This window comes from Geotrypetes seraphini, chromosome 11, assembly GCF_902459505.1.
Source record: "Geotrypetes seraphini chromosome 11, aGeoSer1.1, whole genome shotgun sequence".
Classification (NCBI taxonomy): Eukaryota; Metazoa; Chordata; class Amphibia; order Gymnophiona; family Dermophiidae; genus Geotrypetes; species Geotrypetes seraphini.
This window is the reverse complement of record NC_047094.1, coordinates 3,197,866-3,224,126: the sequence shown is the minus strand read 5'-3', so window position 1 is coordinate 3,224,126 and position 26,261 is coordinate 3,197,866. Positions and strand designations below refer to the sequence as shown.

The following is a 26,261-nucleotide window of genomic DNA, read 5'->3' as shown; positions in this document are numbered from 1 at the left end:
GGAGTATGAAGAGAGGAATCTTGTCTTTGTATGGCACTTAATCCCTGATCTATGCAGTCAGAGGCAATATCACATTATTTGTAGATTAGGACCTAAAGCCGTCTAATTCCTTGGAATGAAAAGCTTCTCAGGTGACATCAGGATGACGTGTAGCCTGGAAAAGTGTCCTATGGTAACTTTCCTGCCTCTAGATAAGCTCCAGCAATGCAAGTTCCTCATTCCTTCTCACCCCCTTTTCTCCCTAAATTTCCTATCCAAAATGGTATTCCTTAATCCTCCACAAAGCGCCCCATACACTCCAACCTTTGCCTCCACCATTTTAGCAACACCTTATTTATCAATCCTAGGGGAATCCTCTAATTATGCCCAAATTGGCTCATATGCTGATATCTCCCCTCCACTTCCTCCATACCCTCAACAAAAGGGGGTGTGGAAAGGCGCCATTCGACCACACCCTCTCAGGATCCTGCTCAGTTAAACTGCACCAAGTCAGGAGGGCTATTCAATGCCACTTAAAATCGGGCAGTGCAGCCGAATATCTCCTCTGACCACGGTGATATTCCATGCTGATGCCCGCATGGCTCAACAGCAGCTCTTGGAAAACTGGCTAATTTTCTATGCGGTACAGCACTGAAGACCAGTTTTATCCACTGACCCAGGAAGGGCCACGTTTTTATAAACGCTGACTCAATACCGACCCATCAATCATTAAGAAGAAAGATGCATTCTCTTCCACTGGCTTACCTGTGACTGTTTTTGAAGCAGTTGTAGACAGAGTTTCGCCAGTTGATGAGGGAACTGGAGGATGGGGAGGAGGGGGAACACTTGGGCGGCTCCTGGGCTTGGGGACTGGTCGCAGCCTGGGTAGCGTGCCCATCTGCGGAAGGGATGTTTCGGAGGACTGCAGAGTTGGAGAGCCAGTCTGTTGGGCTCCCGACAGTGGTGTGTCGGGTGCCAATGGAGGAGGATTGAATGATGGCTGGCCGCTTCCATACTCAACGCTGGTGGCAGCAGGAGGCGGCGTTGCCTGTGCAAGCGATTTTGGCTGTAGCGGAGGAGTAGCCTGTGTCGGAGGCTGAGGTGGGGGGTGATTAGGTGCTTGTATAATTGGTAGGTTGCTACAAAACCTACGAGGTAGAGAGCCATGGGAATAGACAGGGGCCTGGGCTGCCCCATGGTTAACTTGCTGGTTGGGGGGAGATGGGCTTCTTGTGGGAGGTTTAGGAGAGATGGAAGGGGCCAAAGGTCCTTGATATCCTGGCTGCCCAGCAGATGGGTTTGGCTTTGGCGGTGGTGGTGCTGGTTTTTTAGTGCCTGTGGATGGAAAAGCCACACGTAAACAAATGTCTTTCAGACTTAAGTGCTTTATAGTCTCGGCTTCTACGAAACTGCTGCATGCTCTGCTTCCTTGGGGCATCACTGCCCGCCCACCACCTCTTCAATTCACAGTGCCCCCTCATCTCCCACTCAGTCTGTCTTATCTTTAAACTGTACCAACCCCCCAAAACTTAAGTCATTAATTTAAGGCAGTCAATTTAAACTTCATTACTTTCTTCCCTTATGATTGTCACTGAAAATTATTATAAATTATTTTGATTTCTATGACTACAACGTAACACGAAAGAGGGAACGATAGTATTCAGAGCTTAGGGAGTAAGCACAGTCTTCAAGAGAAGTGCACTGTCCCTTTCTGGAGGTACAACAAACCTGCTCTCTGCCAGCCGAGTACCATTCCCAAAGTCACCCCAGCTGAGGCAGTCGATGACGTGACGTCTGAAAGAGCACAAAGCAACAGAAACACACTAAAGCAAGCAAAGCATCTTTTCTGGGTCACAGGGGTCCCCGATGTTTCTAGACTATGTATGTTTTGTGGAAGGAATTATGTCCTACTAGTGTTTAAACCTGTTACATTAACGGGTGCTAGAGTAAGATGTCTGTCTGGTTTTTTGTTTTTTTTGTCTCTCTCTCCTTGGATGCTGTCTGTCTGTCCGTCATTCTTTCTGTCTGTGTCTCTCCCTGGCCCCCTGCCTGCCTAAATTTCTCTGTTGCGCCATGCCTGCCTGTCTCTCCGTGGCCCCCTTCTGTTTCCCCCCCTCCCAGAGCAAAGCATGATTGCTGTCTGCCCCCCAGCACACCCCTTCCCCAAAGCAGCCCCCTTCCCTCTCCCCCTGGTCTCCTGTTGTGCCATGCCTGCCTGCTCCGTGGCCTCCTTCTGTTTCCTCCCCCTCCCGTTCTTACACTCCTTCCATCCATGGTTCCTGGTGTCCTCTGGCCCACCGGCACAAACCGCTGCTGCCCCTCTTCAACAAAACAGCCTGCTGAGGTTCGCCAGCCAGCTGTAGCGAACCTTGCAGCACTCTCCACCTCAGTAGCAGGTTCCCTCTGACACGATCACGTCAGAAGGAACGTGCTACCAAGGTGGAGAGCGGCCTGCGAGGTTCGCTACAGCCAGCTGGCGAACCTCAACAGGCTGCTTTGAAGAGGACAGCGGTGGCAGCAGCGGTTGGTGAGTGAGGGCGGGAAGGGGGAGTCGCCGTCGTGTTCCAAAATGGAATTCGGCACAGAGGGACAGAGCACGGCGCAACGATCACAAAACCCTCAGTGCACATGTGCGCTTAGGGTTTTATTATAGAGGATGGCCAAAAGGTCCTGGCTCTTGGCACTCAGTTTTTTCTGAACTACTCTTTGAAAGATTGTTCATTACCAGTGTGGCCTCAGCACCCTGAGGTTGTGGGTTCAAACTCACGCTGCTTCTTCTCACCCTGGGCAAGTCACTCAATCCCCCTCCCCCAGGTACATTAGAGAGATTGATTTGTGAGCCCACTGGGACAGACGGGAAAATGCTTGAGTACTGGAATAAATTCTTGTAAACCATTCTGAACTCCCCTGGGGGAACGGTGTAGAAAACTGAATAAATAAAATTTAAAAATAAAAAAATCTTTATGATCTTAAGGATAAAATGCCAGTAAGTTTAAGGGCTCCTCTCCTATTTTGCGATTCTTACCCCATCACAGCTTTGTCAGGAACTTGTGTGCTAACTAAACTGTGTTTTATGGTCATCATTCCAGAGCTTGACAAATTGCATCCTGGCATTGTGATTTCAGGCCCCTAAAGATTTTTTTCCTACTCTAGCGCTGCCTGAAACTGCTTCTCTCCCCCCTGTATGACAACTGGGCTCTGCGTATACTTGAGCCACACAGCGTAGGGGTTTGGGAAGTCTCGTGAAAATTGAAACTGCGACACTTCCCTCTGTACCATGTGGCTTATGTATATGCAAAGCCCGAACGTAGGGCAGGCAGAAAGAAGTCATTTCAGGCAGCGATGGGCACAAGGGAGACATTAGGAGAAGGCTGGAGAGGGGCCCAAAAGAGACAGACTGAGTGAAGGCTTCCTTTGGGGGGGGGTTGAATAATTGTATGGACATTTAACACTGTTGAGTGAAAAGGTGATTTGGATCAGCAGCTTAGCACACCACACACACACTGCAAAAGTCTTCACACCCTTGTCTAAAAAAATAAAATTCAGAATGGCTTAAAATAGGTGTTGTTTCACTAATCTACACAATGTATTGTACGCTTTCAGTGTAAAAGAATTCTAGAAATATTTAAAACGTAATTAAGTGGCAAAATTTTTAAATCCCATGTCATAGCAAATTCTAATGACCTGTTTGCAAAAATTGCCCTCTCGAGGCCCATCTGACCCACTCTGCAAATGCTTATTAAAAAAAAAAGGTGATTTTCCAAAACTTAGAATGTCGCTGCTAATAATTTTTTTCCTTGGTCAAATGTGTGTAAGTACTTTACATTACATTAGAGACTTCTATTCCGCCTATACCTTGCAGTTCAAGGCGGATTACAAAAGAGCTGATTGGACATTTCCAATGAAGTTACAATAGTTTGGCTTTTTTTGGTTACAAAAGAGGTGAGAAAGCTGGATAAATTCTGGAAGAACTTGCAATTGGATAGTAAGATGACTGTACATTTCTAGGTAATATAACAAATAGGTTAGTTAGGTTACAAATAAGATTACATTACATTTCAGGGGTCTGTATTCTTGGTTGGTGTTTTGAGGAGGAAGAGATTACCTAAGTGGAGGCTTTGGGAGGGGAATTTATCTGGGAGGAGGGGGAAGGGGGATGTTAAGATGTCTGGATAAATTTTTTGAAAAGCAGGGTTTTGATTTCTTTTCAAAATGTTTTGAGGTCACCCGTTGCCATCAGCAGGTTGGAGATGGAGTGGTTAAGTTTTGCTGCTTGCGTCGCCAGAAGATTATCAAACATCTTCTTGCGCTGAGTGCCCTTGAGCGGAGGGAAGGCAAAAGGGGTCAGGGTTCTTCTTTGTCTTGAGGTGAGGATCTGGTTTAGGCGGTTGTTTAGATAGGGGGGTGCGGAGCCATTTAATGCTTTGAATAATAGACAGTAGAATTTGAATTGAATTTGTGCTTGTATTGGTAGCCAGTGAGAGTCTAGGAAGGCTGTGGTGATGTGATCATATTTTCTCAGAGAGTAGATCAGTCTGAGGACAGTGTTTTGTATAGTCTGAAGTTGTTTAATCATGTTGGCAGGACAAAGTAGATAGAGGGAATAGCAATGTTACTTACCGTAACAGTTGTTATCCAGGGACAGCAGGCAGCTATTCTCACTAGTGGGTGATGTCGACAGAGCCCCAATACGGACATCTTGCAAGCATGTCTTGCTTGAAGAAACTCAGAAGTTTCGAGATGCCCGCACCGCGCATGCGCCAGTGCCTTCCCGCCCGATGCTCCGGGCGTGTCTCCTCAGTTCAGGTAGCTAGCAGAGAAGCCAACCCAGGGGAGGTGGGAGGGACGTGAGAATAGCTGCCTGCTGTCCCTGGATAACAACTGTTACGGTAAGTAACATTGCTTTATCCCAGGACAAGCAGGCAGGTATTCTCACTAGTGGGTGACCTCCAAGCTAACCTCAATGGGATGGAGGGAGAGTTGGCAACTTAGGAGAACAAATTTTGTAACACAGTTTGGCCAAACTGTCCATCCCGTCTGGAGAAAGTATCCAGACAATAATGAGAGGTGAATGTATGAACCGAGGACCAAGTGGCAGCCTTACAAATCTCCTCAATCGGTGTCGATCTGAGGAAGGCTACAGAGGCTGCCATTGCTCTGACCCTATGGGCTGTGACCTTACAGGGAAGGGGTAATCCAGCCTGGGCATAGCAGAAAGAGATACAAGCCGCCATCCAATTGGAGATGGTGCGCTTCGATACAGGTCGTCCCAACTTGTTTGGATCAAAGGAGACGAAAAGTTGAGGAGCAGTTCTGTGTGGTTTGGTGCGATCCAGGTAGAAAGCCAAAGCACGTTTACAGTCCAGAGTGTGAAGAGCTGATTCTCCATGATGAGAATGAGGCTTTGGAAAAAATACTGGAAGTACAATGGATTGGTTGAGATGAAATTCAGAGACCACTTTAGGCAGGAATTTCGGATGAGTGCGGAGGACCACCTTGTCATGATGGAATACTGTGAAAGGTGGATCCGCCACTAAGGCCTGAAGCTCACTGACCCTGCGAGCAGACGTGAGGGCCACCAGAAAAACCACTTTCCAGGTGAGATACTTAAGTGGAGCCCTGTTGAGAGGTTCAAACGGAGGCTTCATGAGTTGAGAAAGGACAACATTGAGATCCCAAACCACAGGAGGAGGTTTGATAGGAGGATTGACATGGAAAAGTCCTTTCATAAATCTGGAAACCACAGGATGAGCAGAAAGAGGTTTCCCCTGTAGAGGCTGATGGAAAGCCGCAAAAGCACTCAGGTGGACTCTTATAGATGTAGACTTGAGGCCAGACTGAGACAGGTGTAGAAGATAGTCCAACACAGAGGATAGGGAAGCTCGCTGAGGCTCCTTGGCATTGGAAATACACCAGGAAGAGAATCTAGTCCACTTTTGGGAGTAGCATTGTCGAGTAGCAGGCTTCCTGGAAGCCTCTAAGACATCCCTCACCGCTTGAGAAAACTGGTGAGGAGTTACGTTGAGAGGAACCAAGCTGTCAGGTGGAGAGACTGCAGGTTGGGATGAAGCAGTGATCCTTGATGTTGAATAAGCAGAGAAGGAAACACTGGAAGAAGGACTGGTGCCCTGCTGCTGAGTTGAAGCAGAAGGGAGAACCAAGATTGTCTGGGCCACCGAGGAGCTATCAGAATCATGATGGCTTGGTCTGATTTCAATTTGACCAGAGTCTTTTGAATGAGAGGAAATGGAGGAAACGCATACAGAAATCGATTCCTCCAATCCAGCAGAAAGACATCTGCCTCGAGGCGATGAGGAGTGTAGATCCTAGAGCAAAACTGAGGCAGTTTGAAGTTGTGGGGGGCCGCAAAGAGGTCTATCTGAGGCGTCCCCCATTGTGCAAAGATCTGATGAAGGGGGTTGGAATGGAGAGTCCATTCGTGAGGCTGGAGTCGACTCAAGTTGTTTGCCAAGACATTGTCCTTCCCCTGAATGTAGACAGCTTTGAGGAAGGCATTGTGGCGGACCGCCCAATCCCAGACTCTGAGAGCTTCCTGGCAGAGGGAGGCCGATCCCGTGCCCCCCTGCTTGTTTACATAATACATGGTGACCTGGTTGTCTGTGCGGATGAGGACCACCATGTCGTGAAGCAGATGTTGAAAAGCTTGAAGAGCATAGAATATTGCTCTGAGCTCCAGAAGATTGATCTGATGGAGGCGGTCTGCACTGGTCCAGAATCCCTGAGTGCGAAGCCCATCCAGATGAGCCCCCCAGGCATAGGCCGAGGAATCGGTTGTGAGAACCTTCTGATGAGGAGGAGTGTGAAACAGCAAACCTCTGGATAGATTCGAAGAGGTCATCCACCAAAGTAGAGACTGCCGAAGAGCAGGAGTGACTATGATGTGTCGAGTCAACGGGTCTGACACTTGAGTCCATTGAGAAGCTAGGGTCCACTGAGGAATTCTGAGATGGAGCCTGGCAAAGGGTGTCACATGAACTGTAGAGGCCATGTGGCCCAGGAGGACCATCATGTGTCTCGCTGAGATGGACTGGCGAGAAGATACAGACTGGCAGAGATGAAGAAGAGCATCCATGTGCTGAGGAGGAAGGAATGCTCGAAGCTGAATGGTGTCCAGTACCGCCCCGATGAAGGGAAGGGACTGGGTAGGCTGCAGATGGGATTTGGGGAAGTTGATCTCGAAGCCCAAGCTCTGCAGGAAGCAGATCATGGTCAAGGTCGCCGAAATGACCACTGGAGCAGAGGGGGCCTTGATGAGCCAGTCGTCGAGGTAGGGAAATACCTGAAGACCCCTGTTCCGGAGTGCAGCGGCCACCACCACCAGACATTTCGTGAAGATTCTGGGAGACGAGGACAGGCCGAAAGGAAGCACTCGATACTGCAGATGTCACACCCGAAATCTGAGGAACTGGCGGGAGGCCGGATGAATGGGAATGTGAGTGTAGGCCTCCTTGAGATCCAGAGAGCATAACCAGTCATTCCGCTCGAGGAGGGGGTAGAGAGAAGCAAGGGTCAACATGCGAAACCTCTCCTTTACTAAAAACTTGTTGAGGACTCGAAGGTCCAGGATGTGCCAAGAGCTCGAAGGCATCGTACGAGGACTGCATCAGCTGAAGACGGAGCTGGGAAAGGGAGGCTACCACTTCCTCGAACTCGAATCGAGCCTGAGCATCAATGTAAGGAGTAAACTTGCGGAGCACCGGCAAGAAGAACTCCAAATATGAAGAAAAAAAGAAACTATATAGAATTCTGGTAGATTCTCCTACCGAACTTATCCATCGTTCTCCCCTCTCATCCCGGTGGTACAGAGGCATAGACCTGGGAGGGATGAGAACGCTTGAGAGAGGACTCGACCAGCAGGGATTGGTGAGAGTGTTGAGCGCCCTCAAACCCCTTATGATGAACAATGCGGTATCTTGCATCCAATTTGCTCGGGACCGCAGGGATGGAGTACGGCGTCTCGAAACATCGCATTAATGTTTGATCCAGTAATTTATGCAGAGGAAGTCGAAGAGACTCCGCAGGAGGATTAGGCAAGTGCATGGTGTCGAGATACTCCTTAGAATACCGAGACCCAGTGTCCAAAGTCACATCCAAGTCATCTGCCATTTGCCGGAGGAAGGAAGAAAAAGACAACTGGTCCGCCAGTACCGGCCTCCGAGACGGACTGGAGGAAGTAGAAGCCTCAGGATCCAGGGAGACTTGGGAGCGACAAGGAGAATAAGAGGTAGATGGCTCCTCGTACTCCGGCCCCTCCTGGGGAGATAAATCCGATGAGGAGTACCCCAGACGTGGCAGCTTCTTCTGTGGCGAAACCTCCGAGTGGCGCGAGGAGTGCCGAGAGGAGTGTCTGGATCGATGTCCCTCCCGGTGCCGGGAGGGAGAGCGAGAACGTCTATACTTCGCATGGTCCCCCGAAGCTTCCAGTGAATGTATGGGACTGGAAGCGGTAGAGCGAAGGGGCGGAATGGAGGCCGCCTCCCGTGTTGCAGCCCAGGCCTGGTATGGAGTGCGGAAGAACTCTTCCTGTGATTTACTATGCCCAGGACTTCGATCATCAGTCGGGGGAACAGCACCGTGATGGCGCGGAGGCGTAATGGGCTCTAAAGGAGGCATATCGCTAAAGGAAGCCCGCCTCGAGGGACCAGCCGCCTTCGCCGCTCCTCCTCGTCAAGCAACGAGATCGATCGACAAGGAGGAGGGGGAGGGGGCGGTCCGCTCCCTGGGACCGGGAGGTCACCCTGGATGGAGGCGATTAATCTGGGCCCCATAGTCTGCATGAGCTCGACAAACTGAGCTTCCAGCAGGGACCGCAGCGAAGCCGATATGGAGGGATCCACACCGAAAGGGGGTCCTCCAGCACGGTCTTCGCGCTCCTTCGTGGTCGAGTGCTTCTGCTTGGCAGCTTTCGGCACTTTAATGACCACAGGTGGAATAGTGGAAGGCGGTACCTGAGCCGAGGAGACGGGGACAGGCACCGACGTCGAACTCGTGGCCGAAGTCGGGGTAAACGAAGCCGGCTTCAAAAGGCCCGGAGTCGCAGGAGCAGTCGCTGGTTTCGCATGGACAGGCGAAGCTGCCGATGAAGTCGAAGCCGAAGGTTCTTTAGCAGCTTCCATCTTGAACATCGACTCCCACAACAGGCAGCGCCGCTTAAACACTCGCGCTGTTAGAGTGGAACAAGGCCGGCACGATTTCGGGAAATGTTCTGGACCAAGACACTGCAGGCAGCGTCGATGCGGGTCCGTCAGCGAAATCGCGCGCTGGCATTTGCTACACTTTTTAAAACCGGTGATTGGCCGGGACATAGGCCGAAAAAGCTCCGCCGCTAGATCGAAGGAGCTGGGCCTGAGCCACGTGGCCGACCCGGCCGACTCGCCGGAAGAAAAATTTTTTTTTTTTTTAAATAAAAGAAAGAAAACACACGAAAAGAGGAAAAGAAATCCAAAATTGCGGAATTAGAAGGCAATAAAACGGGAATTCAGTCAGCGCAGAACTGAAGTAAAACTTCTCAGCTCCGCGGAAAGAAAAGAACTGAGGAGACACGCCCGGTCCATCGGGCGGGAAGGCACTGGCGCATGCGCGGTGCGGGCATTTTGAAACTTCTAAGTCTAAGAAAGTCTAAGAAAAAAGCCAACAGGATGCTGGGCATCATAAAGAGGGGCATAACAACCAGGACGCGGGAAGTCATCATGCCATTGTATCGAGCGATGGTGCGTCCACATCTGGAATACTGCGTTCAGTATTGGTCGCCACACCTCAAGAAGGACATGGCAGTACTTGAGAGAGTCCAAAGGAGAGCAACGAAACTGGTAAGAGGGCTGGAACACTGCCCATACGCCAAGAGGTTGGATAGGCTGGGGCTCTTCTCTCTGGAAAAAAGGAGGCTCAGGGGAGATATGATAGAGACCTTCAAGATCATGAGGGGCATAGAGAGGGTGGATAGGGACAGATTCTTCAGGCTGAAAGGGAAAACATGTACGAGGGGGCATTCGGAGAAACTGAAAGGAGATAGGTTCAAAACAAATGCAAGGAAGTTTTTTTTCACCCAAAGGGTCGTGGACACTTGGAATGCGCTACCGGAGGAAGTGATCAGGCAGAGTACGGTACAGGGATTCAAACAGGGATTGGACGGATTCCTGAGGGATAAAGGGATCGTGCGATACTGAGAGAGGTGCTGGGATGTAACACAGGTATAGAAAGCTAACCAGGTAATAAGTATAGAAACCCAACCAGGTCGTGCATGTACAAGACCGGAGGGTTAGGACTTCGATGTGAAGATAGGACTCAATGGGAAACCAAGGTGGCAAGGGGGCCCCTTCTAGTGATTCAGTCAGGTCGTGACCTGTTTGGGCCGCCGCGGGAGCGGACTGCTGGGCAGGATGGACCTATGGTCTGACCCGGCAGAGGCACTGCTTATGTTCTTCAAGCAAGACATGCTTGTGAGATGTCCGTATCGGGGCTCTGTCGGATGACATCACCCACTAGTGAGAATAGCTGCCTGCTTGTCCTGGGATAATGCAATAGTCCAGTAGACCTAAGACTAGGGATTGGACAATTAGCCTGAGTCGAACAATTTTCTTATTTTACGTAGATTTCTCATAATTAGAAAAGCTTTCTGGGATGTCTTATTGATTTGGGACTGCATTGTGCAGCATCTGTCTATCGTTACTCCTAGGAGTTGGGTATTTGGTGTTCTTAATTTTCAGGTCTGTAATGGTGGGAGTTTTGGCCTTTTCGAGCAGAAGGAATTTAGTTTTATCTGAGTTTAGTTTCAGTTTCCATCCATTTCTCCACTGCATCTAGGGTCGTTTCTAGCTTTACTTTAGAATGCAGGGTGAATTATACATACATGTTTCTTCTGAATATACAGACTTTCAACAGCCCCTGTTCTGTCCTAGTCAAAGAAAATTCATTTTGATCTCTGGTTACACAGTTTCTTTGGCCTCTTTGTCTTAGCTTGGTAGAAGTCGGTGCAAATGTCTGCAAAGGTGACAACATGGAAAATTTCCCCGTCTCTAGCCACCCTACATGGTAATAAATTCTCTTAAGGGCTGTTACTGGGGGGGGAGGGGGGGGCGGGGAAGGGGCAGAGCCTTACAAATACTTTGCTATAATGAAAACCTCTAGGCCACAAATCGCATATCTCCTGGCCCTTTTCAGATCTCAGGTCCACGGCACCATTATTTTTTTATCACTCACCTGTGTCCAATCATGGGAACTAAACTGATACTACGTCATGCTTTTTCTCAGGGTCAAGAAAGCATAATGAGCCCACTCAGTTTGTTATTTATATGCTGCCTATCAATGGAGATTGTCAAAAAATGCTTAAGCATTTCCCCCTGTCTGTCCTGGTGGGCTCTCACTCTACCTACTGCACCTGGTCACAAGGAGCAACGCTGGGTTCGAACCCACAAGCTCAGGGTGCTCAAACTACAGCGCTAACCACGAGCTGTTAATTGCCAGTTAGGCCAATCAACCACATCGCCCACCTTTGGCGCCATATACAGAATTTGGGGGTAAGCAAAAAATATTTCTCCGATTTCCTATCAATGTGCAACTGTGACTCACTGGTTGAGCTGCTGCCTCTGCACCCCGAGGTTGTGAGATGAAATCCCGGTGACTTAATCCTCCAGTGCCCACCGCTTTGGATGTCAGCGACAAAAAGGCGGTATTATAAATCCCCATTCCCTCTCCCTCAGCTGGAAAAGGGAGTGTAGAGTGCGTAGAGCAGTGAAAAACTGAAAGCATCAACGTAGTAGACAACATCGACACTGACAAGTGAATGTGAGCTGTACCTCGTCTCGTCATATGGGGGCTTGGTCCTGCGGCACTGTATGATGGGCCAACGGACAGCTGGCTGGAGGCGCCTGCTGACGAAGGCTGGCTCTGCACGGTGTTCAGGGCAGGTGCCCCGTTTCTCACGGGGGGTGGGGTGGTTGCAGCTGGTGCCGTGTCTTTGGGTTTGCCCAGACTGAAAGGAAAGAGCAGGAAAGGTGGTCAGTGTGGCTGAGTAGCTGTGCCGTCAAGAGAGGCTGTGTGTCCAGGACATTTGACACCCTCTGGCTAACATCATTCTTCCACTACAGACACAAGACACTAAAGTCTAATTCAAAGGTAGCCAACACCAGACAGACTCTGAATCAGCAAATGTTCCTCGAATAGCAGACCTTTCCCAGAAGAACATATTCAATTCCATTCCTGCAGTGTTAACCGTGGAGGTACCAGAAGCCGCTGGAGCAAAACTGAACCGTGGCATGGGATGGGGATGGGGAGATTACAGGAGCCACAGCCTAACCCACTATTCACCTCGCTTTGTGCTGGAATAAGCCATGCTCCTTACCTGATCTCCTCACTGTCCGAGTTTACAGGCTGCTCTGCAGAGACAGCAGGAGGGCTGGGAAAAGCAGTGCCTGGACTACCACCTAAGCCACCTGCCTGCGCCTGCGGCTCTGGTCCTGCCTGCATGAGTGCACCAGCCTCAGAAGGCGGCAGAGGTGGCTGGAAAGCAGGGGAGGTGTGCTTTCTGTTTATAGTACCCCCTCGGCGGGAATTGGCGTGGACCTCCAGAGCCTTCATGCCCAAGCTACAGAGAAAAGACAGAATGAACAACACAACCATGCAAAGGCAGCCACAGGTACATCTGCCAGCAGTACAAGAACCCACACAAAACTCAGTCAGGTTAAATCATGCAGCTGGCGCTCAACCGTTAAAGGACATGCAGACGGACAGAATAACACACATCCAATGGAAAGGAGAAGCAGCTTTTAAGATCTGCTCACAAAAAAGCTTCAGCTATGCCATGATAGAAATTCCCTTATGCCCCATATTGCTTTGGCAAAGCCACTGACCTCACTGTGGCCATGTCCATGCTGGAGCTGTAGAAAAGCTACCCCAGGGCAAAAGGACTCCGAGTCTTTAGGAGCGTCTGATGTGGAACAAGATCAAAGGGAGAGTGCGGTGCAGTCGAGGTTGTGGGTTCAAACCCACACTGCTCCTTGTGTCCCCGGGCAAGTCCCCTAATCCCCCCATTGCCCCAGGTACATTAGATAAATTGTGAGGGGAAAATGCTCGAGTACCAAAATAAATTCATGTAAAGTGTTCTGAGCTCCCTGGGAGAATGGAATAGAAAACTGAGATCTTTGTACACAGACGACGATGACATTCGCATGGCCTCAGGAGGGGTTGGGTCGACCTCACAGCCCTATGAACACCACAGTGGAGCAGGGAGCAGAAAACGCTCATCGGTCGGTAACTGGCTACAGAAATCCTGCTCAGTTCCACTCCAAATCAAATTGCAAAAGGTTTGGGTTTGTTTTTTTTGTCTCTCCCTATGCTGAAATCTAATATGACCCTGCTCTAACGAGGGTTCTCTTACTTCGAAATTGCCTTGAACTCATGCGATCCACAAATAAAAGACTAGATTAAAAGATTCATGGCACACAGTCAATGACAATAGAACTGTTTTGGACTGCAATAGCCTTTTTTCAGGTATTTGACTGCCACAAAAATATGACTTTAAAAGCCCTGGGTGGAAATCTGCTGTTCACAGCTCAAGCTGGGCCTGGAAAGCAGAGGGAAGCCATGGAAGTCTCTGCTAAGGAATGCAGCAGCCATCGGGAGGGACTTCTCTGTCGATACCAGGCCTCCTTTTTTTCATTTCTGCAAAGTCCCCCCCCCCCCGGCTTCCCATCCATTATCTTCAGGTTGGAGAGAGCAGTACAAGCTTCTCCAGAACCTGCCCCTGCCTTGAGACTCCCTCCGAGGGAGGGACATTCAATTGTCATGCTTGTGCCCACCTTAGCAAGATGTGTTCGCGATCGTTGGCATTCATAAGAACACAAGCATTGCCTCTGCCGGGTCAGACCAGGGGTCCGCTCCGGTGGCGGCCTCCCAGGTCCAAGACCTGTAAGTGACCCTTTACCTAAACCTCTTATTCCCTAATCATTTATTATCCTCTATACCTTTCAATCCCCTTCTCCTTCAGGAAATCATCCAATCTCTTTTTGAAGCCCAATATCGTACTCTGTCCTATCACCCCTTCTGGAAACATATTCCAGGTGTCCACCACCCTCTAAGTAAAGAAGGACTTCCTAGCATTCGTTCTGAATCTGTCTCCTTTCAATTTTTCTGGATGCCCTCTTTTAAAATCATTCTTAAAAGTTACAATGTGTGTGGTTAGAGCTCCGGCCTCAGCACCCTGAGGTTGTGGGTTCAAACCCACGCTGCTCCTTGTGATCCTGGGCAAATCACTTAATCTCCCCATTGCCCCTGGTACATTATTAGATAGACCGTAAGCCCACCGGGATAGACAGGGAAAATGCTTTGAGTGTGGGTGTGAAACTACAAAAAGTCCTAATATTCCAAAGCGCATAGTTGCTTCTGGTTTCTAAACACAATATGTGGAATTATTACATTACATTAGTGATTTATATTCCGCCATTATCTTGCGGTTCAAGGCGGATTACATAAGGAGTTATCTGGACATTTCCCGTGGTATTATGGAGTGGAGCGGGTTGCTATTGGGGATTGAGATGATTCTTGCTGTGTTAAGTTTGTCTTTAAGGATTTCTTGAATAGCAGGGTTTTTATTTCTTTTCTGAAGGTTTTGTAGTCTGGGGTCGTGATCAGTGACTTTACGTAAGTGTGCAAGCGAAAGGAAATGAAGCCATTTACAGCTGGCTCTGAGGGAAGCAGAAACCATCTACTGAAGTTGCCACAGATCTCACAGCTCCGCCCCCTGCTCTGCCAAGCTCCGCCCCTAGGACACAACTATGTAGAGATATGCAGAATGCAGTGGCAGTGTTGGCTTTTAAGCACCTGAAGTGCTGTTACACATTCTCACCTTTGCTCATAAAATGACCCCCTAGAAGTCCAGATGACTAGAACCTGCCACTAGAAAAACACCCAACTTGGAAGGAAAGACGGACACTGAACTGAACTGGAGGCAGATCAATTACACACCCGTCTTTCCGCAGGAGATCTCCATCCATCACTGCCATGCTAAGAGGTCTTTTCTTCTCCAGAGACCCGTAGTCTGGCGCCAGGTCATTTCCAGTGTAAGACAAGTGATTCAGGTTCAGGGGAACAGCAGGAACAAATGCACCGGACACATTAAAATCCATTTCTGAGGAGGGGAAGAAATGGAACCATATGAGACACAAAGGAGAGAGATTTCGCTCAGGCCTGTCACCAGTAACGCAAGGCAAGTCCCAGTCAGCTACAGGAGACTCTTTCCCTAGTCCTTAAAAGCTCACAATCTAAGGCTTACCCGAGATCAGGAAGAGCACCTGGGGCTCTCAGCCCACTGCTCTAACCACTCAGCTACTCAGCGATGTCTGAGCATACCACCCCCCCCCCAAAAAAAAAAAATCCAGCTTCACTGACTGACAAACTAGCTCTGATGGCGAGGGATGCAGACACATGTCAGCTTGATGGTACAGGATTACTTTGCATCTGTATTATGGGAAAGGGGAGAACACCTCGTTCCTAAATGTATCAGCACAGGACCCCTCCTCACCTCCTGGGAAGAACCAATCGGCATTCTGGATAATTGGCTCAATGATGGCAACCACCTGGACTGATGTAGCTGCTGCAATTTCTGCCAGAGTTCTGCAAAGAGAAGAAAACCATGAAAACAAAACCCCCCCCAAAGCTCTCCATATTTCCTGCAGCCAAATCAGCCTTCGCACACTTATATGGTTCAAATGCACGGTGAAGAGTACCTGAAACATTCTCTCACTGCAGCGAGGACAGTTCTCTCTAAGACCATACTGTGGAAGGAACTAGGTTTCAGATGGTGGAAACAGGTGATGCCGAGAGAGAGGACACTCACTGCTGTTCTAAACCAGAGCAGAGAAGATCCAAGCCTCTCCTCATCCCCTGGTTACTCAGGCATGCTGTCAAAGGGGCAGGGAATGAACACAGAGGACGTCAAACTAATGATCAACAGAATAACCCTGTCACCTCGTCCCCCCTCCCTAGAAACCATTCGGCTGCAGTTCATTCTGTAATTAAAACAGCTCCCCTCAATTAGAGTCGGCTAAAACAGCTGAAAAAAGGACACGGGCTCGTTTCATTTGATAAAGGAATAGCTACATGAGCCCAGTATCCTACTTCCAACAGTGGACAATCCTGGCAGAAACTTAAACCCCAAAGAGTAACAATATTCCAGAACCCCAAAAAATAACAATATTTCGGAATCACAAAGAGTAAGCAAGATTCCAGAACCCCAAAGAGTAACAATATTCCGGAATCGCAAAGAGTTAGCAAGATTCCGGAACCCCAAAGAGTAACAATATTCCAGATCCCCAAAGAGTAGCAACATTCCGGAACCCCAAAGAGTAGCAACATTCCAGAATCGCAAAGAGTTAGCAAGATTCCGGAACCCCAAAGAGTAACAATATTCCAGATCCCCAAAGAGTAGCAACATTCCGGAACCCCAAAGAGTAACAATATTCCAGATCCCCAAAGAGTAGCAACATTCCGGAACCCCAAAGAGTAGCAACATTCCAGAATCGCAAAGAGTTAGCAAGATTCCGGAACCCCAAATAGTAGCAAAATTCCATGTTGCCTATCCCAGGACAAGCAGTGACTTCCCCCAGGTCTATCAGTAGCAGACTATAGACTTTTCCTCCAGGTAGCCATCCAAATCTTTAAAGCCAGATACACTAACTGCTGCAACCACATTCCCCAGGCTGAGGGACACCCCTCCATCAGGCCAAGAGGAACACTCACCCTTCGTGCTTTGGCCAAAGCAGGTTTGGTCCCAACACTATGGCAATGTTGCTGGGGCTCATTTTATTGGCGTCGCTGTACTGTGAGAGCTTTGAGAGGAATTTTATTAAATACCTACAAAAGAAATAGGAATGAAAGGTGAATTTTGTATTACAGTCCTATCTTGGTCAGCAATCTGATGTGATGACCTTTTGCTGCCCCACTTGGGTTTTCTTTCAAACCCATTTCCCGTTCTACTGCCCTGGTCAGGTCCCCCATCCCCCCTCACCTGCCTCAGCTCCAGCCGCTTGACCTTCACTCACTCACCCTCTTATTTATAGAATTTTCAATCCAAGCTAAACGGCTTGTTCTGAAAATGAGCTCAATATAACAATAAATCAGAAAAAAAAGAAAAGCAAAAACCTCACAGTAAACCACCAATAAGGTGGAGGAAGGGGGGGAAATAAAAAATATATTTCTTTTTAGCATGGTGAAATCTTTTTATTGAAAGCAAAACAACGAACTTAGTGCACTTCAGTTAAAGAAAAAAGTGATAACCCTCTCAATCCCCCCCCCCCCCAAAAAAAAAGCAAAATTTTGTTTTACGTAAAACTAAACCAAGCCTCTGGCGTTCTCACCAAAGTCTCCACAGAGGTGACTGTGCAGCGACTCTTTCCCCCCCCCCCTCCAAACTCCTGCGACGTACCTGAAGTTTGCTAGATTTGCCTTTGGCAGCTTATTGCAGGTCACATGTAAAGCTTGCAGCTTCTTGTCCTGGTCCAAGATACTACAGAAGGGAGAGGAAAAAAGGCTATTACCAGGAGGAAAGCCCACCTTCCGTGTTTTAATCCCCATCGGATAGGACATAGACATTGAACAGCACTTCCTGTAAATCTGTGATTCTCTGTCTATCCTCAGGAAACTGAGGGAAAACACGCCATAAAGAGAAACATTCAGGTTCCAACATTTTGGTCCCTCTGTCCTCTTTTTCCTCCATTTCTTTTGCATATCCATAATGCACATAAAACAGACTCACTTAGCGGCTTGGATCCATTCTTCATACAAAGTGAAGGTCATCAGAGGTTCCGGTAACTCTCTCAGGTAAGACTTCAGAGCACCTAAAAGAAAGATGACCCAAACTCCTCAAGCACAGAAATTTTCTCCCATCCTTTCCTGCAGGACAGCATTCCACCCCCACCCCACCCCATGTCCATTCCTTTCTGGTCATACCAGAAAGTTTCACCTGTAATTGGGATTCTTACTCAGTACATCTTTCACCCAACCTTGAAAACACACCTGATGACCAAAGCTGCACAACACAATTTCAACAAAACATTTTTAAAGAAGGGCAGAGCCTTCAAAAGCAGGACGGCAGATAAAGACAAGGGAGGGTCCAAGGCGGCCAGAGATGCCCCCGTCACTCTGTGCAAATAGATATGGCTATCTATCTATAGTCAATACCACAGTCGCTCTGAATATGATATAGCAGCCACTGTCTCTAGCCATGCAGTTTTATTTTAGCAAAATATTTGGAGAATTTCCTAAAAGAGAAGTCCGTAGGCCATTAGCTCCGTCCTCATCTGCACAAGCCTCAAACACTTTAAAATCACAGTGTTTGAGGTTTGTGTGGTTAAGGCAGAGTTTACAGGAATGGGGCAGGGACAGTGACAGAACTCACGGGGACAGGGAATTGAGTTCCTGTGGGGACAGGGAAAAAAAATTTGTCCCCATGTCATTCTCTAGCTGCACCAGGTGAGGCTGACTCAGGGTTTCAAAATTCCAGTAAGGAATCTATCCCTTTAAGGAGTTTGAAGGTAAACTGTGGTGGGATATTGGCACCCTTTATCACCAGCCAGTGCCTCAACTGGTCGATAGGTTGAGTCGGCTTGGCCTGTTGCAAAGATGGCAGACCTCATGGGCCTCCTAGACAGCCAACTTCTTCCCAGAACTATTTAAAATCCTATCTTGGTACATGTGAGTACAAACAGCATAGCTATGTAATGCCACTCCTGGAGAAATTCAGCACAGACCCAGGCAAGAAGCAGCTCTGCTCATTCTCTCTTCCCCTCTGAACTCCAGCAGCAAGAGGAGGAAGTGGACTGGTTCGGTCATTTCCTCTTTCTGTTTCCAGCTCAGACCCAGTAGACCAAGTCTTATGGCCCAAGTGAGTTGATTTCTGCTGCTTCCTGCCCAGGGAACATCATTAGTCAAATGTCACTACAACAGAGCACGAGTTCATCTCCAGGTTAGTAATACCTGCTACGGCATGTGGATCGGAATAAAACTCATCCAGCTGAGATGTGGAACAGTCTAAGGCAGCTTTCAGCTTCTTTAATTTGGAGGCTCCAGCCGCAATCCTGAATAAACCCTAGAAGGCAAAGAAACTTATTTTCAGGGCAGATGCCTCTGGAGTAAGGGAGAAGATTACTGAACTTGCTTACCTGTAATGGAGGTTCTCCGTGGACAGCAGGATTAATCAGCTGCATGCGGATGATGTCATTCACCACCACCATGGGCAGAAGAACTCTGCCAAATCTTGGAAAGACCCCTTCACCCAATGCTTCCTTAGTCCCAGGCCAAAGACAGTTCTTGAAATGGACGGCAGGCTGGACCATATGGCTGACCAAACTTGTGCAATCCATTGAAAAATCGGCAAATCATGACCAAAGAACAAAATATAACCTGGTCTAGAGAAAACAAGGGAGGCCAAAGAAACAACTGAAGGCACCAGTATGGCAATACGCCACTTTATCTGTCAAACCGGGCAAAGCTGTTCACAAAACTGAATATAAGCCAAATGGGAAACGAGCCTAATCAGTACAAGACACAACCAAGCTCACGGGACAAAGGTCTTTCCAAAGAGTCAAGTCTTCAACAACGAGTGCAAAGGCTACAAAGAAACGAGCATAAAACCAGGTGCTTTCCTGCTGAGCTATGTGTAGACCAGGGAGCACCAAGGATCTGAGAACGTGAGCCGGAGAGTAGGGAATAGTTAGAGAAGATAAATAGGAAGGCATATCAAATCGGAAAGCGTTGAAAGCAAACAGGAGAAGTTGAAACTGGATGTGAAAGAAAGCACTGGAAACCTGTGGAAAGAAGTGCAGGTTTCTATGGCATTTGTTAACCCACCCAGCAAAAATCTTCTGAGCAGTTCACAAAAACTCTAACTAGAAGGCAAAGGGAACAACAGTATCAGCCGAAAGAAGGAACTGCAATAGAAGAGCAGAGTGAAATCGCTGTACTTCCCACTCAGTCAGTCATTTGCCCCACCGACATCCATGAAGAGCTAGGAAACAAAGTTCCACTTGGAGGGGAAATACAAAAGAAACTCTTCAAAGGAGGTTTTTAGCCATAGCTGAAGTGGGAGGCTATTCCACAGAGTAGTGCCAAGTGGCATCACATCTAATTGGCCTGAAAATAGGAATTCTTAGGCAGTTCTGTTGAGATGATCATACCAGAGAGCTACACAGGAACGACCAAAACCTAAGACTAGCCTTACTGGGTCAAACCAATGGTCCATCAAGCCCAGTAGCCCCTTCTCAATGTGGCCAATCCAGGTCACTAGTACCTGGTCAAAATCCAAAGAGTAGCAAGACGATTCCAGAATGAGGCTTGGAACAAAGAGAGAGAGAAACAGTTGGGACACTCATTGGTTGAACAGTGATTCTAGAAGAAAGAGAGAAAGAGACAGAGACAGACACTCATTAGTTGAACAGTGATTCTAGAAGAAAGAGAGAAAGAGAAAGAGACAGAGACAGACACTCATTGGTTGAACAGTGATTCCAAAATGAGGTTTGCAACATAGAGAGAGCGAGAGAGAGGCAGTTGGGACACTCATTGGTTGAACAGTGAATACTATCCTCCCCCCCAAAAAAAAACCCCACCACAGGAAGCTGCTGGGGTTGGGAGGAAACAGAGGGCTGTGAGAAAATAAGTAATAGCGGTGACTCCTGCAGGCATCAGTGAGGATGGAATAGATCTTAACAGGTAAGGGTGGGTATGAGTGGATATTTGTGAAATTTCTGTCCCCATGCAATTCAATATATTTGGAAATGATGTTACTGAAGGGTTAGAAGGTAAAGTTTGCCATTTGGCAGATGACACAAGGATTTGCAATAGAAGAGACACTTCACAGGGAGTAGGAAAATGATGTACCAGAATTAGAAGATTGGTCTAATACTTGGCAGTTACATGTCATGAAGAAGTCCAGAGTGATGCACCTGGAGTGTAGAAATTCAAAGACGATGTATGAAATAAGGGTTGAGAGGCTGATAAACGCAATTCAGGATAGAGACTTGGGCTGACAGTGTCGAAGGATCTCACGTTGGCAGAAGCTAGAAGGATGTGTTGAAGTGTAAAAGGTTATCTTCCACTAATTCTACCATTCCACCTCCATACAGCAGGGGCTGCTAGCCCAAGGCTGAGTGACTACATGTCCCAGACTGCACTGGGCTTTACAGCTCAGTGTTGAATCACCTTAACTAGATAACCATGCTGAGTCATGGTGTGGGACTCAGCAGGGAGGTGTTTATCTGCCACAGAGGAAAATCTTTCGAGGAGGTCCCCACGAGAAAGGAAAGTCTCTGAGGAAGGAAGGAGTCCTAGGGAGAGAGAACCTTCCTTTTTCCTAGCTTTAGGCTTAGGGAGCCTTCGAAAGATTTGGGACGTGTGCAAGAACCTCCAGGAGTAACTGGTCTCTACTGAAAGCCAAGCCCGTAAGGAGAATAATTGTGGAATTGACTTAAGGCTATGAAAACTAAGCAATTGTTTGTGCCTTTCCTGAGGAAACAGACTCAGGTTGCATCTTTTCACAGTGGTTGGTTGTGCTGTTTCGAGTGCATGTGGGCAGGGCTCCGGGTGAGTCTGGACCGGACTCTGCCACAGGATGTTATACTGCCACAGAGGCATAACGAGCAGAAGAACAGAGCTTCTCGTGTTCAATACAAGTCGTTGGCGAGTATTGTGTTCAGTTGTTAAAAAAAGTTTTGATAAACTGAGAATAAGATCAATCACTAATCTATTAGAGCTCTCATCACTTAACATTCTTCTACATTCATTAGTTATATCACAACTCGACTACTGTAATTCACTATATTATGGAATTATGCAAAAATTGAAAACACTGCAGTCAAATTAATACATAAAGCTAGAAAATTTGATCATGTCACACCTCTACTAATAAAATCACACTGGCTGCCAATTAAACCCAGAATTACTTCTAAAATCCTTTTGCTCACATTCAAAACACTTAGTAGAGCGAGAACTCTGTGTGCAACTCACCAAGGAGACTGCTATGAGTGAATCAATTATGTTTATTAATATTTGATATCCCACTCCAGCATATCATAGGTCTAAGCGGTTACAAACCAAATTAGATACTATCTGTCCCGAAGGCTCCTACCTCTGGGAGAGTGCAAATCCTTTCACTTGATTTCTGATCCAGGCTTCTGTTCCCCAAATGGAAGAAAAAAAAAAAATTAAAAAAAGTGTCCCAAGCCCAGTGGCTTGTCTCAAGGCCCCAGACTGCTGGGTTCTAGGTGGTGGCCTGGTGTGGTCCTCACTGAAGACATCGCTGAGAAGAGCACAGAACAGGGGGACTCAACTCGCAATAGCCCAAGGAGAAGGGCAGAAAGGTCAAGCCCATCACAGACTACTTTTAAGAGAATAATTCCAACTAAGTCATTCCCGAGTTGATTTTGCAGCCATTTTGGACCGAGTGTAATTGCCGCCGTTGACCAATAATTTTGTGGCCACAAGCACATGAGTAACATTTTATACTATGAATAGAGCCGAGCCAGCACCAACCTCCTCTTTCATTCCAGTCTCCAGCAGCATCATGACACAGGCTTCAAGAGGGAGCGCAATCTCTCGACCACTACGCTTCAGGTGCTCCTCCAAAAGCGTCCCAAAGGCAGGCTTCTCACTCCACTTTTCTACGAGAGAGAGAGACAGAGTGCATGAGAGTAAGCCCAGGCGCACGAAAAACTTAGCTCTCTTCAAGGTGGCATAAAAGGTATCTCAGAATATAGAGATGCAAAATCAGCAGCTCAAACATGAATCACCATAGGGAAAAAGGAAAAAAAACTAAAGCTCAACAGCTCTTCGTTCATGCACTTCCTGCATCGCTAAATAGACGCAGAAGAGAAGGCGAGGCTAAAGCAAGGTTTTCTAACAGATTTTGTAGAACAATTGACATTAGTCGGCCCTGTGGCTGAGGGACTTGGGGAATTTGGGTGCGGGAAGGAAGACGGTGGCTTCAAAACCAGCTGCATCATTTCAATTTTCCTCGACTGCCTGTTTTGCTCTGGGATAAACTCCTGGAAGGAGAGGTGAGCAGCTGGCAGTCAACATCTTATAGTTCCAACAAAAGGCCCTAAGGTTTCTGAAGATACTGAGCTAATGTTTCTGCTTTCACATTTTCTTTGGGTGCCAAATTCAGTGGACCTTTGCTCCTTTTTTTGCTGCTGATGGAGGGATAAACCTGGATCCTGGCTATAACTCGTAAAACTGATTCGTTCACTATCCGCATTTCTGAAATTACGTTCAGCAGATCTACAAAAGTGACAAAGTACATTACCGGGTCTGTGACAAAGTTAGAAGAATTTAGGTGCTATGTCTGGGGATGAGGCAGGCCGATTCTTGTGGCCTGCTTCAGTTAAAAAAAACAAACCAAAAACCCTGCGATGTTGCTGGTTGGGGACACCCCGGACGCTAAGAAAGCAAGAGGAGGAACTCTACAAGCCCAGCAACAGCTTTCAATAGGACACCTCCACAACCAGCTTCATCTCTTAACTGGACAGTACATTTTGCAAGCTGTCTTGGGTCATCAAGACTATGGACTACTTGAACATTGATAATACTGTGTACGGCAGCTCTGTACCAGGCTACATCCCTCCTTATCTACAGCCCCTATAGCACAGAACTCCCGGGGTAGCTTGCTGCACAAGTATACATTAACAGCGAAGAAACAGCAAATGCTCAAAAGCGAACAAAGCTTAGACACGGGCAGAGAAATCCCATGAAAAACAGCAAAGGCCACCCGAGGTAATCAATTGCTTTATTATAGCGATTAAGACTCGACACGTACGTGTTTTAGCAAATGTATTATTTATGTCCTAAGCACACGTATATATTTCTCAAACAAATGTGTAAAGTGTTGCATTTGTTAATTTTAGGATCTTTTAATTTTTGACGTTAATAAGTCAGTATTTTGATTTCTATTGTATTTTACTCATTTTTTAATATAGATGTTGTCTAGCATTAAACATTCTTGTTAATTTACTCAGACTCCTGAAGCAGTTCAATGTGGCCGAAACATACGTGTCAAGTCTTAATCGATATAATAAAGAACTTGAGCTCCTCAGGTGGCCTTTGCTGGTTTTCTTGGCATCTCCTGTTCCGTTTGTGGCAGGGAAATTCCATAACTGGGCACCAGCAGCGAGACACCAGCTTAACTGCACTCTCTACAGTTTTGTATGGAAGCACCCAAGTGTGAACCTGCAAGGGGGAGGGCACGGGCGTGTGTAATCTAGAGATGCTATAAGTTATGTCCGTTGCATGGTGACACAGTTTGGGCATTTGCTGGTCCTCTGTAATGCCATCTTGCACACACACTGGGGCTCAGTGCACAGCATTGGTGCCCGTAACTGGAAGAGCTAAGTTATGGAATTGCCCCCCACAGAAGAAACCAACCAGCTAAAGCAGTTTCAAAAGGTGACCTGAAAAGTAGCACCAGTGGATAGCAAAGGGCCCCAGAACCAGCGGCAAGGAAAGGTGAAAGTGTGTAGCAGCATCAAGCTGAGAATTTGGGAACAGCACGCCAAGAAGAGAGCTCTTGGAAGGGAGTGGACAGAGGCAGAGGGAAGAGCAGGAGCGAGAGGTGCACTTCCTTAAGCTGGGAAGCGCAAGGGAGGCAGGGACATTACCTTGTTGGACTCGGATTTCGGGAAGCACCTTTTCTAAGACTGCTAGTGCTTTTCTATGGTAGTCAGCCTGCACTTCCAATAACTGAAGACAGAACCCACATTAAAGACAAAACAGTCATTAGCTTGAAAAAGAGAGATAAACTCAAAATTCTTGCATCATTGTGGGCTTTGGAATTGCAGACATTTTTTGCTCAATATAACAGCTTCTAGGTATCTTAGCATACAGACATATCTTTGGATCCCTCTTCCAGGGGCTGATGCTTTCCTGATCTCTGCTGGTGGACCCTCTCTACCCCAGTTTTTGAAACTCAACCACTTTCCACAATTCTCGATTCCCTTGGGAGCACCAAAAGCAGAGACGAGCCGCCCAAGTGGATTCTGTCCCCTGTGAGGTAAAAACATTTTCTATGGAAAGATGGAAAAGCAAATCTCTAGAAGGCACAAAGGGGACAAGTTTCTGAATTATTCAGCCTGGCTAAAATTGTGCAAGCCTCTAGCCAGGTTCAAAATTGGTGGCTCGCGAGGACCAAGGTGGCAAAATGTTGCACATACGGTAGATTTTCCAATGTACATACTCTGCACTGCTTCACTCAATGGCAGTGGAAATCGTACAGGTGGCTTTAGTGTTTGCCCTTGTGTTCAAAAGGAAATACCACCTGAGGCTTCTCTCTGAAAGCCGTTCACTGAATAACATGGGCGGTTCAAACTGGCCCCAAAATAAAAGCTGTCTGTGTTTTTCAAATCCAAACCCAGGATCAGTTTCTTAAGGAACAAAACCAATATATAACCCTGATCTAATGTAAGCCCAGGGTTCTCCTAATAAGGACAGCGAGTCCCGGTACTACAAGCATGAACAGAGATGGCAGTCAGCTGGCCGAGACTATAACAAATGGGAGGTAGGACTGGAGCCAGGTGCAAATCAAGCTCCATGCATCCTATATGAAGACCTGAAGCAAGTCCCTTCATACTCTGGGACTTCAGTTCACCCATCTGTAATGTAAAATTGCATCTCAGCACAATTGCTCCTTGCACTTCTCAAGTTGTGCAGAGAATATCGGAAGACTAAACAGAGCTATTGGAACTTAAGACAAAGTAAAAAAAAAAGTTTACCGTAACAAAATATCTTCCGTAGTCTCCCTCATGGGAAATACAGTTATACATATCGGCTGCAAGTTGATCCTTGGGGAGGAAACAAAGTGCCAGGTTAAATCCTCTCTGCCAGGTTTTCCATTTAAAGCTGTCACAGTCCATCAAGCATTGTAAGCAGTAATGGAGGTCACGGCTTTCTGTGAGAGAGACTGATAAAAAGAGCAAAGCCAGCATGGAAGTTTGACAAGAGACAGATAAGAAGGGAGACATCTGCCATCTTCCATCCCCCCAATGCCGAGTAGACACCCCAAATCCTCAGGATATAAGAAATGTGCATCCATACCTTCCATTCAATTAGAGGTCGAGTGAGCTTCAGGTCAGTGACAAAACTAGCCTGAAATCAGGTTTCAGTTTTGGCCAAAAATGCCTGTGCTGCACAGCCCCCCTCCTCCTGGACCACAGAGATCCTCCTCCTGAACCCACCCCCCTCTTGGGCCTAACACATTGGACTAGGGGTACGGGCATTCCCCACTT

At 47.5% G+C, this 26,261-nt stretch overlaps 1 protein-coding gene across 4 annotated transcripts in view; it reads right to left on the bottom strand.

Annotated features, from left to right (window-relative positions):
• ARHGAP17 (Rho GTPase activating protein 17) overlaps window positions 1–26,261 on the bottom strand; it is an 85,155-nt gene that overhangs the window by 7,299 nt on the left and 51,595 nt on the right. For 2 of the 4 annotated variants that reach the window (XM_033962986.1, XM_033962985.1), the window contains exons 8-19: window positions 25,749–25,817; window positions 24,639–24,720; window positions 22,519–22,646; window positions 18,970–19,081; window positions 17,750–17,831; window positions 17,420–17,500; window positions 16,735–16,848; window positions 15,518–15,609; window positions 14,962–15,124; window positions 12,341–12,583; window positions 11,796–11,971; window positions 745–1,314 (exon numbers count right to left, since the gene is read on the bottom strand). In XM_033962986.1, the coding sequence (XP_033818877.1) occupies window positions 745–1,314; window positions 11,796–11,971; window positions 12,341–12,583; window positions 14,962–15,124; window positions 15,518–15,609; window positions 16,735–16,848; window positions 17,420–17,500; window positions 17,750–17,831; window positions 18,970–19,081; window positions 22,519–22,646; window positions 24,639–24,720; window positions 25,749–25,817 (1,912 nt within the window). The remainder of the gene's footprint in view (window positions 1–744; window positions 1,315–11,795; window positions 11,972–12,340; window positions 12,584–14,961; window positions 15,125–15,517; window positions 15,610–16,734; window positions 16,849–17,419; window positions 17,501–17,749; window positions 17,832–18,969; window positions 19,082–22,518; window positions 22,647–24,638; window positions 24,721–25,748; window positions 25,818–26,261) is intronic. The other 2 variants (XM_033962988.1, XM_033962987.1) reach the window with 2 other exon arrangements.